A 16410-nucleotide genomic window follows, 5' to 3' on the forward strand; every position below is an offset into this window, starting at 1 on the left:
AAAATGTGATTTTTCTGCCTAGAACTTAGTGTGTAATTGGAAAACATTCTGTGTTGTTGACAGAGGGTGATTATTAAAGCAGTAATCTTTTTCAAAATGCCTGATTATTAGGTAATAGTCTGTCTCTCAGTTTAATTTTTCCTGTTATTTCTGGAATGCCTGAAATATTGCTGGAAAATAAAAATTTGGATGGCATATTTTCCTCTTATAACAATTCTTCAGACTTTGTGGCCCAAGTATATAAAGACCAGGTGTGTACAAAACATTAAATCTTTTATTGCCTTACTTCCTAAATTGCTGGCATAAACACATTTCTTAAGGATCTAAACACAGAAGGTGGAAGTTAGAGTTGTAAATAAATTGCTGCTGGATCAGACCCCAGGGACTGTCTCTTCTGGCATATGGACCAGGACAAGGGCAAATACTTCGGGAAGATTCTAAAAAGCAGGCAAATTTCTCAAGCTGATGATTCAGGATATGCCTTTAGTCCCTCCACTATGGCTGGTTCAAAGGCTTCCTGAAACGCATCCCCCTTCAAGACATATAATCTTTGGTGGATTTTTCTTCCACTTTTCTAATTCTAGTTTGGATCCACCTGCAGCCCTGGCACTTGCTCTGTTCTGGGACTGTGACTTCCACACTTTGTTTGCCTTCAGCATGAAGAAATAATCCCTTTTATTTGTTTTGAACCTGACACTGACTGGTGTCATTTGGTGCCTTCCAGTATTTATCTTGGAAAAGGCAGGGAATAAGCAGCCCTGGTTTATCTTCTCCATACTGCTTATGATTTTTTTGACTTCTGTCCGAACTCTGTTCAATCAGTTCTTTCTCAAGTTAAAGTTTCTTAGTTTGTTCAGTCATAAATTTTATGAAGGAGTACTTCAAAGATAAATGCAAGTCTTAATCTAATTCAGATCCTTCTTTTTTTTTTTTTTTTATTCAAGACAGAAGTTGCTGATAAAATTTATTCCATAATTTAAAAAACAGGTATGCTTTGAGAACTTTGCCTGTGAGTCTAAAGAGCTGCTGCTCTGACTTGGACACTGAGAATCTTAACGTTTCTGAAACCTTGTGATTTTGAGAGGATAAACTGTATTGCAGCTACCATTTGCCCTTACAGAATCTGATTCATCCCAATCTCAGAGAAGATTTCTTCTTTCTCCAATTATGTGTAAATCTGTGACATGGAGGAGGAGATTTTTTATTGGTAGCAATAAGCAGAGCATAGAAGCTTTTCATCTGCACCTTCAGAGCATTTTGTAAAGCTGGTTAATGACTGTGATAAGGATTATCATCACCAGGTTGGAAATAGAAGACTGAAACATAGATAAGGAGTGTGGTAGGTCTGTACACCAAAGTTTTGAAAGAACCAAGTCTCAAAACCCAGTGTTGCTTTTAGCAGGTCACCCCAACTGGGCAGTGCACACCTCTGTGGTTACAGTGAGCTGGATTTGTGCTTGTACGAATCCTAGGGGATTTAACCTCACCTTTGACTCATCCCAGGACAACCCATGGATAGTGTTAAACCATCCACGTCCCTAACCCTGGCTGCACCACAGTAACACCCCTGGGGTAGCCACAGTAAAGGTAGGCAATGAGGAATTGTTTCCCCAACTGAAACTGGAGGCAGGAGTTTGGTAGGATCCATCAGTTCTCAGTCTCAGTCTAGCCAAGTTGCAAAAAAAACCATAACCCTAGTCCTGTGCCAAGAAAACCTGCTGATTCCCTTAATGGCAGAGTGCTTGGGACTTATGTTTTATGTTTTATCTGCGGGGCAGGGCATGTAAGCACTGCTCAGGCTTGAACTTCAGTTTATGACACTTTTTTATGGTTGTAATGTTTTTCATCCTGAACTTTTGACCTGCTACCTAACCCTCATTTGGAGACCCTTTCATATGTCTGCCCCAGCCCTTCTGTCAGGCAGGTTGTGTGCTTTGAGAGCTGGACACTGTCTCCAGTATTCTTGTCTTTGTGCAGCTGTCTTGAGAGCTGGAGTAGCCCCAAAGTGCATAGAGACAAGCTGATTTGCCTTGTTTCATGTGAAAATGGTGATTTCTCTGCATGTATCTCCTTCTGGTATAAGTTTGCAGAACAAATGTCAGAGTTGGAGCACAATATTATGTTCCAGAATCTGCTTTGTTAGAGGATCATTTGCCTTTCAGAGACTTTCCAGGCTTATTAAACTCCTACAGAGACTGTGGACCTCGAAAACCTTTAAACATAAGAAATGGGGGTTTTGGCCTTGTTTCCTACCCTAACAATATAGCAAGCTGTGTATGTACATTCAAAACAGGTCACTCTTGCATTCATCTAAGGGAAAGTGTGGCACAACAAACACATGACAAACACTGACCACATCATTTTATGGCTGTCCTCAAAGCCACTTTTAGTGGTGGCTGTGTTAAAAAATAATCTGTGTTCTTCAGAAAGAAGTTCCCAGCAGTACTTTTGGTTTAAGTCTGTAATTGGGTTTCACACAAACAGACAATTTCAGATTTCCTTAATGACCTTTTGTTTTTCTCTTTGCAGATAATGAATTCATTTATAGAAACCAGAATGGCACAGTGATTCTGAGGAATGTCAAAACTAACAGTTCAACAATATTAATAGAAAACAAAAAAATTGTAAGTATTTTCTATGACAAGTAGCTGAATTTCTCAGCAGTTGAATCAGTAAAGCAGAAAATGACTTGGGTTTCAACTTCATGTATTGTCAAGGAGAAGCAATTCACTGGTAATACAATGGGCTATGCAGTGATGGATAATGTGAGATTGAACTCCAGCTTTTGTTATTATTCTGAGAGCTCAGTTTCCCTCATACTTCTGAAAAGTATCATATGGAGATTTGAAGCTAGTCTTGCATATCACATATAATTGAAAGATGCATAATTCTCATGTCTGCATGCTTAATAAAAAGGACAATTGATATAATTTACTGTCATCATTCTCTACATTTCTCCATGCAAATACCTATTTTTAATTTGTGCATTTGCTGATTTTTCTTGCCTAATTTCAGTGTTGTTTATGAGTAGTGCTGAGGACTAGAAGTGGAATTGCACAGGAGAGAAACCCTAGGAAATTGTGAAAAGAGGTTATTAGGTGGCTATTAAAATGAATGTAAAGAAAGAAAATTCACATCTAATACAGAGTATTGTTTATAGGAATAGAAGTGTTTTGTAGCACTGTTTTTTGTAGTAGATGAAGCCAGCATTGTGGCAGAAGTCAGTACATCAATTATATTAATTACTTTTTAAGGAGACAAAGAATTTATCACTGAATTATTATAGCGGGGCCCAACTTTAAGCTTCACATGCTGCATTTAATCTTCAACCTTTGCTGCATCACACAAGCAATCCTCTTTTACCAGAGTGTAACCCTTTTCTTTACAATTCTAAGGGTAAAGAATGGGCTGGCTTCCTTTAACGTCAAGGTCTGTTGAAGTCAAATTGCTTCCATTTGGCCTCTGTTTATTCCACTGGATTTTAATTTTTGCCACTTTAAGAAAAGGACAGTTCTACAAGATAATCCTACATTTTCATCCCATTGCCACCCTACTGCCTGTTCTACCTTTGTTGCTCTGCCCTCTCAGTAAATAAATCAGCAGGACACCTCCACACTAATCCAGAAAGTGCCAGTGCAAGAGCTGCAGTTACACCTCGCTCAGACATGTTGTCTTTTTCCTCTTCCTTCCCAGCCCTGGGTCAGAAAACTTTTGCTACTTGGTCATGTTTTCCTTTCTCCGTGTTATTAACATACAGTAAATAAAATCTGTCTTCATGCTGACACTGCTGGTTCCCAGTCTCCCCTGTACCTCCTCATCCTGATCTGCGCTGGGTCATCAGCCTGTTAGATGTCCCGGAGGGCTGGTGTGTGCCTCCTCCCTGGAAATGCTCGGGATCAGGTTGGATGGGGCTCCGAGCAACTTGGTCTAGGTGAAGATGTCCCTGCTCATTGCAGAGGGTTGGACAAGATGGCCTTTAAACGTTCCTTCCAACCCAAATCATTCTATGATGGTATGACCTGTCCCCTCTGCTTTTGGCTGTTCCCTGGGCTCCCCCCACAGCACATCCAGCACATCCAGCCTCACTGGCCTTGAGGAGGACTCTCCCCAGTGGGGTGCTCTGTCTTTCCCAAATTCCCCTTTCAATTTTTCTCTGTGGGACTCTCTCAAGGACTTACATCTAATTTGTTAGGTGAGAGGGTGAGATTTAAAAGCCAGTGGATGAGTGATGTGTTAGTGGCACCTCTCTTTGACCTTGGTGCCATCTGTGCCAGCAATGCATTATACTGAAACGCACTGGGAAGGAGAATGGCTTCACTACACAAATGAAAAGTGGAGCAGAAAAAAGGTATTCCTGAGAAGTCTGAGATATCCTGGCATTTCTTCTTGTTAGCAAGATTTACAGTGCTGATTTCTGCAGAACCCAGGTCAGGGTGCACTGTATCACTGCAGCATCCCAAAGACTTTTAACTGGGGAAAATGGAATCGTTTTCCTCTGTGTTGTCTTAATTGGGGGAGGTAGTGGTGTCTGTGTTGCTAATTTGCTCCAGAAGCTATTTACTCTTTTTCATCTCCTGCACTGAATGAGAGGGAATTAATAAATTGCCATTTATCAGAGTTTTCTACTAACTACTGCCTACAGCTGCCACCTCACCAGCCACTGTGCAGTAAGATTGAAAGGAAAATTCTGGGGTTTTTTTATATAGCTGCCTGCTCTGAGTCACAATGCATCTATTATTCCTCTTATGGGGGCACACAGGTGCCCACATAACATTTCTGGTGTTTGAAAAAAGATACTACATTTTCCAAGACACTCAATCTGGCAATACTCTTCATCCTTAGAGAGACGGTCATAACAATTAGTTCTAGGTGTCATTAGCTTGAAAACTGAAGAACATTTGTTTCAATATTGTGTTTATTTTTCAGGTCTCCTTAAAGGCTATCCGGTATGAAGTGTCACCTGACCGGGAATATGCTCTCTTTGCCTTTGATGTTGAACCTGTAAGTAAACAGATTTGATTTCAAAATACACAGCCAGTGGCAAACGTCACTTTTTTTTTTTTTCACTTTTTATGCCAAGAAGATGATATTTTAAATTAACTGCTTCCTATGAAACAAAGCAAGAAACCCCTTCACTTAGCAATTCTGAGAGCATGTCACACTGCCATCTAGTAGAGGAGAAAGGTATAAATTAGACCGTAGAGGAAACACTGTCATTGCCGGGATTTTACAGCCTTTGGGAGGGGGATTGTAAGGACATGTCTTTGCTACAAGGATTTCTATCCCTCTTCTGAGGGTTTTTTTTTCCACAGTGCCTTTTTCAGTGACCCTATAAATTTCTTCCCCAGAACGAAAGCTACTGTCAGTGTCTCCCACAACTGAAATAATACATTAATTATGGTGTCACCATTCCCAGTGCTGCAGTTAGGGTTGAGCTATCACTTTCATTATAAATACTTTTCTTCAGAGGGTTAGGTATAAATCACTCGTAAAAAAACCACCATTAGGTTGCTACTAAATTCTGGATTACAGCAAATTCAAACTTCAAAAGGGAGAAGTGTAATGAGTCATTTTTAAATGATGACCAAAGAATCAAACATGGGGGAAGCAATTCTTCTGCATGACTAATATTTCTGTCTTTCTCAATTCTGTTGGTATAAGGCCTGAAATGTTTGAATGATAGCTATGCTGTACTACTTGGATGAACCATAAACCCTATATATTTTATTTCCATAATCTAGAATATCACCAATTCTTCAAAATAAAAATAATTAATTCACTAACAGCTGTAATTCTTTTTCCATAATGTAAATAACTTTTCAGTTGCTAACCAAAGGAAATTTGTTGCTCCTTTAGGTAGTGGGGGTTGTGGCTCTGTTGCTCATCTGATTTCTTTGCTATCATCTTTGGAGTTATTCCTGACTTGGTGTTATAAAAGTCAGCAGAAGCATGCCTGGTTTTAGAAGGAGGGAAAATAAAACTGTATTAGAAACTTTAGGAATAATTCATAATGATTTTTCCTGGGGAAATTACTGGTGCTGTGACTTCACTTATCTGAAGCTTAGCTGAGTTCTAGACGGAGATGGATGTGGAAGTGTTAATTCTAAACATGGGGAAGACAGCCTAAGGGTCACTGAGCAAGAAAAGCCTTTCTCTCAAATTTCCCCACCTTGTGAGCCAGAGATGTTTTGTAAAATTCAGTTCTTTTAGTGTAAATCAGCCTTTGGCTGTGGAAGCCCTGTGCCAACACTGCTCAGTTGCACTGTGCAAGCCGGAAGAGCCCCGAGGAGGGAGGGCTTCCTCAGTTCCTCTGAGAATAACAGAAAAACACCTTTAATGACAAAAGAAAAAAAGAGCGAGAGAGTTTAATTTATGAAAAATAGTAATGAGAAATTAACTTTTTATTCTCAACCTTTATCCATTGAAAGGACTGCACACTCAGAAGGTCTGCAAGAAGCAGAATTGGGGGGGTTTTTACAGTGCAGACTTTGTGCTCAGGCTCTAGAGGAGTGCTTGATGTGGGCAATGTGGCAGGAGGGGCATGGGAATGGAAAGGGATGGGCTGGATGTGTTTCCTCTGCATCCTCCTCTCTGTATGCCAGTGCTTGCACACCTGTGGGTTTGAGGTACAGGCAGAACGCTGAGTTTGTGGTCCCTAAGATGCCTCTCTGGAGAAGAGAGAGCAGCACACAGCCAGGTGCTCCCTTCCTCACACCACATCTTCTTCCAGAAAGGAAAACCCAGGGTGGAAGGCTGAAGACATGACCTTTGGGAACATTTCAGGACGTGACAGATACTCAGTGTAAGAGAACATTGCAAATTGTTCAGGTATTCATATATAGCAAGAGGTCCTGAAGCAAAATAAAACAAAACAAAACCCCCTCTTTTTGTTCCTTTAAGATCCATGTTTATGGAGAAAACAAAGTTTGTTTTTGTTTTGTTTTGTGTTTGGTTTTGTTTTGCTTTGTTTTGAAGCATGCTAATAGAGGGGTAGTTAGGTTCAGTCTTGGTTATTGCAGCCTTAAGCCATGATGGGTGGCTCTGTGTATTAAAATGGCAATAACTGTTAAATTACTTCTTCAGCTTTCTTCTCCCTTGGTATGCAGACTGTGGCTACAAATAATTGCATGTTAGTTAGCTCTTCACATTTTCTGCATTTCAAACTGTATTCTTGGACAAAATTCAAATTACGCTGTTGTCTGCAACACAAGAAATTGATTAGCAAAGCCTTGGGCAGTTGTCCTTGTTGCAAAGTCAAAAGGAAATTTCAGGAGATGTATTGGCAAAGGACATGTCTTTAAAATTTAATTCTACAATTTCAAAAAAGGAGCTTCTTGGAATTATTGTGTACTTATTTTGTAGGTGTCACAAATTGTTTCCTATTTTTTTGGCATTTGAAAGTGGGATGTGCTGCCTTTTAATTGTTTGTGAGTATAGATGTTTTCATCATTTTTTTACACAGTACAGTTGTGCTGCTTTTACATATGTGTATAATATTTCAATATGCATAGTATGAATTAATCATTTTTCTGAATTCTGAAATGAATGGATTCAGCCTCTATGTTTAATACCAGCCAGGAATAAACATCAAATAGAAGAACACAATGTGTCACTCCAATGAAGCAGAATATTTTTAAGAAAAGTGCTACAAAGTCATTTCCTTCCAATAATAGCTGCTTCTATACTTTTCTGTTTATTTGCACAGAAGCATCTCTGCTCACTGTTGGTCTGGGTGACAGCAGTGACACCCACGTTGGAATAACACAGTGCTGAACTGGCAGACACCTATTTTGCAAAGATACTGAGGCAGCTAATGTTTGTTTTCTTGTTGTATCACTTCACCATTTTAAAGGATAATGAATTAAAGCACGTTCCTTACAATATATTTCTCCCAGGAAGCTTGGCAGACAGCTGTGAGGTTGGTGTGGGTACACTGTGGCTAGTCTGGCTGTCACATTTCATTGTAAATGCTTTTTTTGCAGTGCTTATATTTACAGAAGTTTAATCTTTCAGGCAGCAATATTCTGGGTAAGCCTTGTGCTAATAGGGAGCTTTTCTAACCTTGAACACAGAAGATTTGTTCTTTTTCTGGAAAGGTCACAGGAAAGGCACCAGGCTTCTTTGTCTTAAAATACTCCCACAGTTTTTCTGCTGTTTGTTTTTGATTTCTTTACACTAAAACAAGGTGCAACCTGAGGACGAAACAGCAGAGGGAAATTTCTGGAAAGCACTGGGGAATAAACACCTCCATAGAGAACCTTTGACTTCAGATCATCCTTCACCAAAACAAGTGTCTGGGTCTCTGATATAGGGTTTAATAACCCCAAAACACATGGGCAAATGGAGTTTGGCCACTGCACCTCAGCAGAAGGGGTGCAGAGGCTCATGGCTGTCTCCGGTGGCGCCAGGCCAAGAACGCTCTTGCCCAGCTCCTGGCTCCACCAGCACTGGCGGGCAAGCTCTGTGCTCCCCGTGTTCCTCCTGGGGAGACACACAAGTCTCTGGGCTGGAATCACCTCTGAGGGTCTTCCTGGTCTCCAAAATGGATTTCCTAAATAACCAAGTGACAAAGCAGCCCTTAAATCCAGTGGCATATCTGTGACTGAGGTAAGAGTAAAGACAAGTCACTAAAGCCCCACGGGCTTGTGCAGCTGTCTGTGGCAGTCACTTACCAGTGGAGTTTGTGTAATGGAATAAAAGAAACAGAGGAAATTTGTCAGAAGAAAAATTATTTTTTGGAGTGACAAAGTGAGATGTTCAATAGGGAATATTTAATTGCCTTTATTATGAATCAGTGTTGTCATCATGCAAGAGAGGAACTAAACCTGCCAAGATTCTTCTTAAAACTTTTTTGGGTTTTGTCTCCAATTTTACCAGCCCATTACTGTGTTTTTGCTAGTAAAGGGCAATTACACCCAGAAATCCTGGCTGATTAGCATGGACCAAACTGCAAAGACTTCTGAACAAAGTTAGGGCTCAGAGGCTGTTTCAGCTGATACAACAGATGCTGTTACCTATTTTGCAGTAAAAGAAATGTTCTTTTTTAATGCTGAAGGCTGGAAAGAATCAATCATTGTTGTAATTAGAACACACTCAATTATTATTTTTTGGACCAGCTCATGTGGTGAGTTGAGTATTTCTGTTCTCCCTGCGTGTACCTCTGACAGGAGTGATGGGACCAAAGAGAGCTCAGAAAGACCCAGACCAAACCTTAGGCTTGGTATTTAGAGTGAATGAAGTAAAAAAACATTATTTGTAGAAAGCAACATATTACTGTTTGTTGTTGTTACTATTTTTTATTATTTCTCCAAGTCTGGTTGTTTTGTGGAATGAACAGGTTTTGTGCTTATGGTACAATTACAACCTCATACTAATTTAATTAGCTGTGTAAAAATTAAAATAATATAATGCTTGTTATTTCCAAAACATTAATGGGTATAAATATTAATGAGTCCTCACAATATCCTTTTGAGCTAGGTGATAAACATTATTAAGATAAATACACCTCTGAAAATTGAACACTGTCATAGTTATCATCAGTAATACTGCTCAAACTGTAGTCATGATATTTATTGCTTAATTGAAATGGATTTACCAGGCCTAGAAAGAGGCTTACATAAATCTGTTTTCTTTCTATGGCAATAAATATATTTCAAATTTACTTTTTTCATTCTCACCCAATGTTGTTTTCAGGAACACTGAAAATGTTTAGTGATTTCACAATAAAGTGAGCACAGGTAGAATATTTTTGTCATAAACAATGCTACCTGTTTTATTGATTGTTGATTAATTTTTGGTGTTTGTTGTAAATTATTAGTTTTTGAGGGGTCATTTTGAGGGGAAAAAAGCTTATGTTTGTAGTTTTTCATATCCTCTTTTTAATGTGAATATAGTTTTGAATCCTTGTGTTCATAAATCAGAAGGATCCTCTATTGGAAAGCTGCACAATATAAGGGCATTTTTCACTTATATCAAACGCTGGTGACTAAAATTATTTTTTCCACTGTTATTAGGATAAATAATGGATTAGGATAATGCACTTCCAAAATAAAAATCAGAAAAGGACTCAGTCCAAATACTGTTTATATTAGCTAAAATATTTTTCTGTTATTGCATCTGTGCATGTGTGTATCTTCAGGCAGAGTATCTTCTCTTTTCTCAATTCACCAACTGTATGACTGTAGTCATTCAGTGCTTTTTTACTGAGCAGAAGTCACGTTATTAATGAATTAGTGGAAACACGTTGGCCAGCCGCTCATCAAATCTGATAATTTGCTAAGTTTTCATGAAAGCAGCATCTTCAGTTACTTCCCACAGAATAAATATTATTAATACCATTCAGCTAATCTTTAATATTTCAATGAAAGGCTCACAGTTTCATGTGTGCGCCCGTGTTGGCTTTCAGTGAGGTTGTTCTGGGGCTTCAGAGCTGAAGGAGGGGAGCACCTTTCTTTCTCCTTCTTCTAACAGAACCTCTTTTGAGTGATATTATTTTAACAGCCAAGATCAGTAGTGCAAATAACCTTGTTTGATAAAGTGCTGTTTAACCTCTTTGTGGTAGAGCAGCGGCTCTCCAGCTACATTTACATCGCTAAAGCTAAGGCCTGTGTGTCCAGAAGAGTTGTTTTAACAAGAATGTGCTAAGAACATGCAAGAGGTTAATTTTGTGGGTGATAGTTTACTTTGGATTCGAAGCTGAAGCAGCAGCTATTGTTTGACAACATTTAGAGTCAATAATTTATTTTAAAAGGAGATAGTTGTGGGAATTTTTAATTATGAATCTGGTCTTTGTGAACGACAGCCTATCTTTTCCAATCTCAAACCCACCATGAATAAAGTCCCTCATCTGCTGTCTTCAACAAAATAGACGAAACAGAACTTTGAAAGGCATCAGAGAAGGTTGATTCAAAAAGATTCCCACACTTCTATTTGTTTTTCTGTCTGACCTGGGGGAGGGTATCTAAGCCAGGACAGCTGCTCTTCATGGCCACCTTTCACTGAATAAACCAAAGCTGCTAATACAGGCAACCTCAGCAGCTGGGAGGTTTTCCTACCAGTGAACTCAGCTCAGGCAGAAGTAGCAATATCCCTGCCAGACTTACCAACGTGCTGCCGTTGTTGGTATCGCTAATTGTTTCAGCCTAATTAATATTTGATATCTGCAGTGGCACAGAGAGAGAGGGAAGTTTGTGGCACAGCTCTAGGGGGATTCATGGGTTTTCAAAACTCTATTACAGAGTTGTGCAAACACTGCCTTCTCAGGTGTCCCCAGCCGTGCCTTCAGCAGCAGAGCCCTTCTGATGTCAAATCTTCTCTGCTGCACATGCTCACAAAATTAAAAGTTCTTGCCATAGGAGGGTGGATACTCAGTGTAATTGAGTGAACATGTTATCAAGTGGTGAGAATATTTGTTCGTACTGCTCAGCAGTCAACACTCCATCCAATTTCTGTCACATGGTTTGTTTAGAACAGAAATTTTTGGACACAGTTACAGGCCAGTGGAGCAATAATTACTGACAAGTTTAATCCTAGAGTTTTCTTTTGAAGGAGAAACTACAGAAACTAATTTCATATTGCTAAATTTCAGGGCCAATTTTGGACTAACACAGGTGAAGAAAACAAGCCAAACCTATTCTTTATCTGGTTTGAAGGAATCTCATGGTTAATTTGAAGTCCTGACAAAGTTCTGGCAGAAGCTGTGTTTCTTTATGTAGCCTGAATGGTTCTTTGCTTTTGCCAGCAATTCTTCTGCTTTGGAACAGCTTGGTTTAATGAGAAAAAAAAAATTAGTTTAAACAAGAAGTTAGACGGGGGTTAGAAACTCAAGTAAATGAGCTGTAGGAATGCTATGGTAGTCAGGATCCTTGGGCCATGGGAAAATGGGTTCTTATTTAAAATTAAGGGTGTCTTTGTAACTCAGTAGAAACTGAAAACAAAAAAAAAGAGGTGGAATGAAAAGACAAAAGACATATCCCAAGTCTGCATACTTTATCTTCCATTCTTAATAAAAGGGAAATGATAGGCACTGAGTGTCAGCAAGGAAGAAAGGCTGGGTGGGGGCTGCTTGTGTCTATTTTCCGTGGAAAATATGTTTGCACCCCTTAAATGCAAAGAATGGGTGCTCTCCTCATCCTCAGCAGGTGTTCTTGGAGGGGGATCTTCTCAACATTGAAGGAACCTGGTCTAGTAGAAGGTGTCCCTGCCCGTGGCAGGGAGGTTGGAGCTGGCTGATCTTCCAACCCCAACCATTCTATGATTTATCCTTGGCAGCCACTGTGGTGACTTAGGGCCTGCAGCTCTTTCATGACCAACGGTGAAACCACAATGGATACCAGATTTTTAGCTCTGTTGCTCCCTGTTTTTGGGGGATGTCTTTCCAGGGGGAAGTTTGTGCTTCTGAAATGATGGTCTGGGTGTGTCCATAAAACACAACATGATGTGATTGCCCGAGCTGGGAAGCAAAGCTCAGCACAGCCTGCAGTCCTCCATCCCCACATTCCAGTTTTGCTGGTGCCTGCTCCCTGCATAGCAGTGGTTTTGGTAAAACTGCACCAAACCCCAATTTCTTACTGAGTCTCCATTCTCTCCGTTCCAGGGACTGTTTATTCTGATTATTGCAACAAAATACTCTGCACAAAGTGCAGAGCATTAAAAACTGAGTCTGCTGACTTCAGCTGCTGAGCTTTAACTGCTTTCCTACTAAAAACAATGGATGAAACCCTTGCTGTTCTCCTAATAATGCAGATAAATGGAGTTAGAACTAAACCTGAAGCCTCCTGATTTGAGCTGGGAGTCTTCAACAGAAATTGCACAAACACGACTGAGTGCAAAATTGTTATTTCAGACTAAGTTGGACAGCCTTGCTTATGTAGCAAAGGCCAATAAACTGTATCCTACATTTATTCACAGGCACAGATACACATCAGTAAACTGGAAAGCAAATTTCACAGTTCCAGGGAAGACTAGAAGAGCATCAAAACTCAGAAATAATTAGCCTGTCATGCAAAAGTACATAGGTGTATTATGTATCAGTATCAGCTATCAGCAGTCTTCCTCTGTAAATATTTTCTTTAGTAAATGAGGTTTGCATCAAGTAGGGAAGGAAAAATAAAAAAGCCTCAAGGCAAAACACTATGATAAAAAAATAATAAATTTTTCTTAGCTCGCATAAGGTTATATTTCTCATTCTGCCTCCTTTTCTGAGTGTATAGATGAGCTAACTTGAGCAAACTGTTAGAGATTAGTGTCCTAATAAGATTCACAAAATATCTTAAAAATAAACTGCAATTTATTTTTGAATAAAGCCTTCATAAGATAATTGTGCAAGGTTTCCTAGATAGTCAAAATCAGATGGACAAGAGTAAAATAATCAGATTTCTTTCTTGTACTTCTATGGGGATCTGTCATAGTGAAACATGGGGGAACTTTACTTTACGAGGAATTAAATAAAAACTAGTATGAAAATTATTGAAAAAAAATTAAAAATTAACAAATAGTTAGATTCCTTGCAATGTAGAGAGGTTTCAGAATTACATTAGAGGTGAGTTCCTGCTTTTTGGCAGAAATTTGCTTCCTAAGCTTTTCAGGACAATAAACATCCTGGCTTGTGCTGGATTGTAATAAATATAGGTGGTTATTTTAAAATGTTAAGGAAATAAATATATTAGGAATAGCATGCAAAATGGGAAGACAACAGTGATTTAAAAAGCTTCAGAAAGCAGAACTAGAAAGAATTTAATTCTGGTGTCTCCACAGAAGCATATGAAGCAGTCTATAATCTAATTCTCCTGATTTCCAGTCCTTTTTATTTTTTTAATTTTTAATCACTGAAATAGTAAAAAAAATATATTTAGTGCCCTCTTCTGGAAAAACAGCTCTTGCTATGCAGGGCGCCCCAATGAAGTTCCTGTAATCAGAAACACAAATCTTCTGACACAAATGGTCTCCTCTTTAGCTGAGTTACATGCCTAAATCCAAGGAGTATGTAGCTCTCTGTGTCTACCCTGAACAAGTGCCTTTTATCTCTTTAACTGCCTGCAGAACTCTGCTTTTACCAGCTCTATGTTAAAACCAATAATTAACGTTCCTCCTTGGGCAGCTAATGACCCAGATTTGAAAATGGAATCTTCTATTCTTTTTTTCTTCTATTCTCTGCTCAAAAGAAGCTCTTTTTTGAAAAGGGAGAGGAATTGTAGGGCTTTAGTCATGTCTTTAAATGCATGAATCCTCATATTCTTTTTGTGCAGGAGTGGAAGAGTGATGCTGTTGATGGCAGTGCTGCGAAGGGTTCTGCAGCAGGCAAGGAGCAGGGCAGGTTCTGTGCTCCTTCCTGTCCTCTTTGCTCTCCCCCTGCTTTCCAAAGAGATGCTCACCATCACCACAGACCATTGACCCCATGGAAGTTGCCCACAGCATCCCAAAGATAACACATAAAATGTCCGCCTGCCTTCTGTGCGATTTCAGTTTGTTTTCTTTATGTCAGAAAATAGAATTGTCTCCTCCACTGAATTAGATCTGTGTGGCCATTGAGATGCAGCTCTGTGTCTTCTGATCTCATATGGAACTGGAAAATTAATCTTTCACTGAACGGGGAGAGGATTTTTGATCAAGGTCCCTGGCATATATCTGAATATTTTCATTTCTTTCGCATCCACTTCACTGTTTAAAACTGTTGCTCTCTAATGTTTTCTGACGGTCTCATCTTTCTTGTTTCAGATTCTTTTCTTTGAGTATTCTAAAAGTGCCCTGAACCTAGGACCATCTTAAAAAATTTCAATGCCAGTGCTAACTTCTTTGTCATATTCACATTCTCAGCTGCTACAGTAGAAAAAGCAATTTTTACATGCTAAGAGTAAATTTTAATAGAAAGAACATATGCTGTGGTTCTGTAGTTGCTAATTTCTGTCTCTAAAGTGAATTATTTAAAAATGAATAAATTAATTAGATATACTAAGCATTCAGCACATTTTCATGGCTTGGTTCTCACATAATTGCTACAAAGCTTTATCATTTGCATTGTAAACTTCACAAAAAAGAGGCTTTTAGAATCTTTCCACAGTCAGTGTCTGCACAGCTCAAGAAATATCTCTTTGAAAGAAGGAGTTATACAATGTTTCATTAAAAGCAGTATTAAGCATTGATTTCTCATGCTGTCCTTCAGCTCTCAGACTTGTAACTCCAAAGGCAATGAAGGTGAGAGTCAGTCGAGTGAATGTAGATGTGAACCCTGTAAACTCCCATCTCCACCAGCTACCCCCAGCTGCCTCTATAAACAGTATAATTCAGGGTGTAAATCTGAGGCTAAAATAGATATCAAAGGCTGCTGAGAGGAACCATACCCCACACAAGCTTTTGGCACCATTGTCTGGGAAAAGGGAGTTGTTGCATGAGTTTGTAGGTGCAAAAAGGGTAAATGCTTGTAAAGAATGACTGGAGAGGCCGGTGGCAGGGACACCCCTCAAGGTAGACAGCTGCAAAGAGAGGCACTCCAAGTGACAAAGTGCAAGAGCCTGGGAAAGTACTTTGGGAAAGGATGACTGTAAATCAGCTAACTCTAGTCTTCTGTCTGAATTGGCTTTGGGCTACTGGGCTGGATGAGCTGGAATGGTGAACTGGATGGACTTTGGGCCTGGCCCAATACAGCTATTATTATGATCCCAGATATTCCTAGAGAATCATGCTGTGCGTTTTTGTGGGTGTGTTTGTATGGATCTGAAGACGTCCTATGTATCCCAAATCCCTGGATGTGGCATAATTGCTATCTCCTTTTAAAATATTTATTTGGCCTCAGGCTACTTTTGTACTCTTAATACATAATAGCGTTTGTTCATCTTTTACTTCTTTTCTTCAGATATATTGCTCAGTGTGTTAGAATCATGACCATCTAATAGATAATTTTATTCTCATTTCCAAGTTTCTGAATAGAGGGTGGGAGAGGAACCTGGGGATTTATATATGTATGTGAATATTGATAAAAGTTTAAAAAGATCAACAACAGAATGAGCTCATTATTCATAACCTTCATTCTTAATTCTTTATAACTTCATTGCTTCTACTTCCCAATAACCTGAGCATCAACAAGTGCACAAAGGCTGGTGTAAAAATCCTACTGAGTGCTTTGCAGCTCCCATTTTATTTACCAGTTAAAAATGGAACAGTCGTCCTTTAAGCAAGTGACTGCAAGGGCTTTGTGGTGCCAGTGAAGCGCTGTGAGGGACAGGTGGCTCGGGAGCAAAAGGAGGCTTTTGTAATTGCTTGGCAGGGCAGAGCTGTATTAGAGTGCAGCAGCAGTTGGCAGATTGGATTAACGCTCTCCGAGGGGTGAGAGCTGGCACACGAGCTGTATGTTAATACCTGTGGCCTGAGCTGCTTCTGGAGCTGCATTTGTAACTAAAAGAGCCTCCACTCCAC

The 16410-nt window shown here is 39.5% G+C and overlaps 1 protein-coding gene across 5 annotated transcripts in view; it reads left to right on the forward strand.

The window, feature by feature from the left end:
- DPP6 (dipeptidyl peptidase like 6) overlaps positions 1-16410 on the forward strand; it is a 540763-nt gene that overhangs the window by 400847 nt on the left and 123506 nt on the right. For all 5 annotated transcript variants that reach the window (XM_032098969.1, XM_032098980.1, XM_032098952.1 and 2 more), the window contains exons 4-5: positions 2530-2624; positions 4927-5001. In XM_032098969.1, coding sequence (XP_031954860.1) covers positions 2530-2624; positions 4927-5001 — 170 coding nt within the window. The remainder of the gene's footprint in view (positions 1-2529; positions 2625-4926; positions 5002-16410) is intronic.

This window comes from Corvus moneduloides, chromosome 1, assembly GCF_009650955.1.
Source record: "Corvus moneduloides isolate bCorMon1 chromosome 1, bCorMon1.pri, whole genome shotgun sequence".
NCBI lineage: Eukaryota > Metazoa > Chordata > Aves > Passeriformes > Corvidae > Corvus > Corvus moneduloides.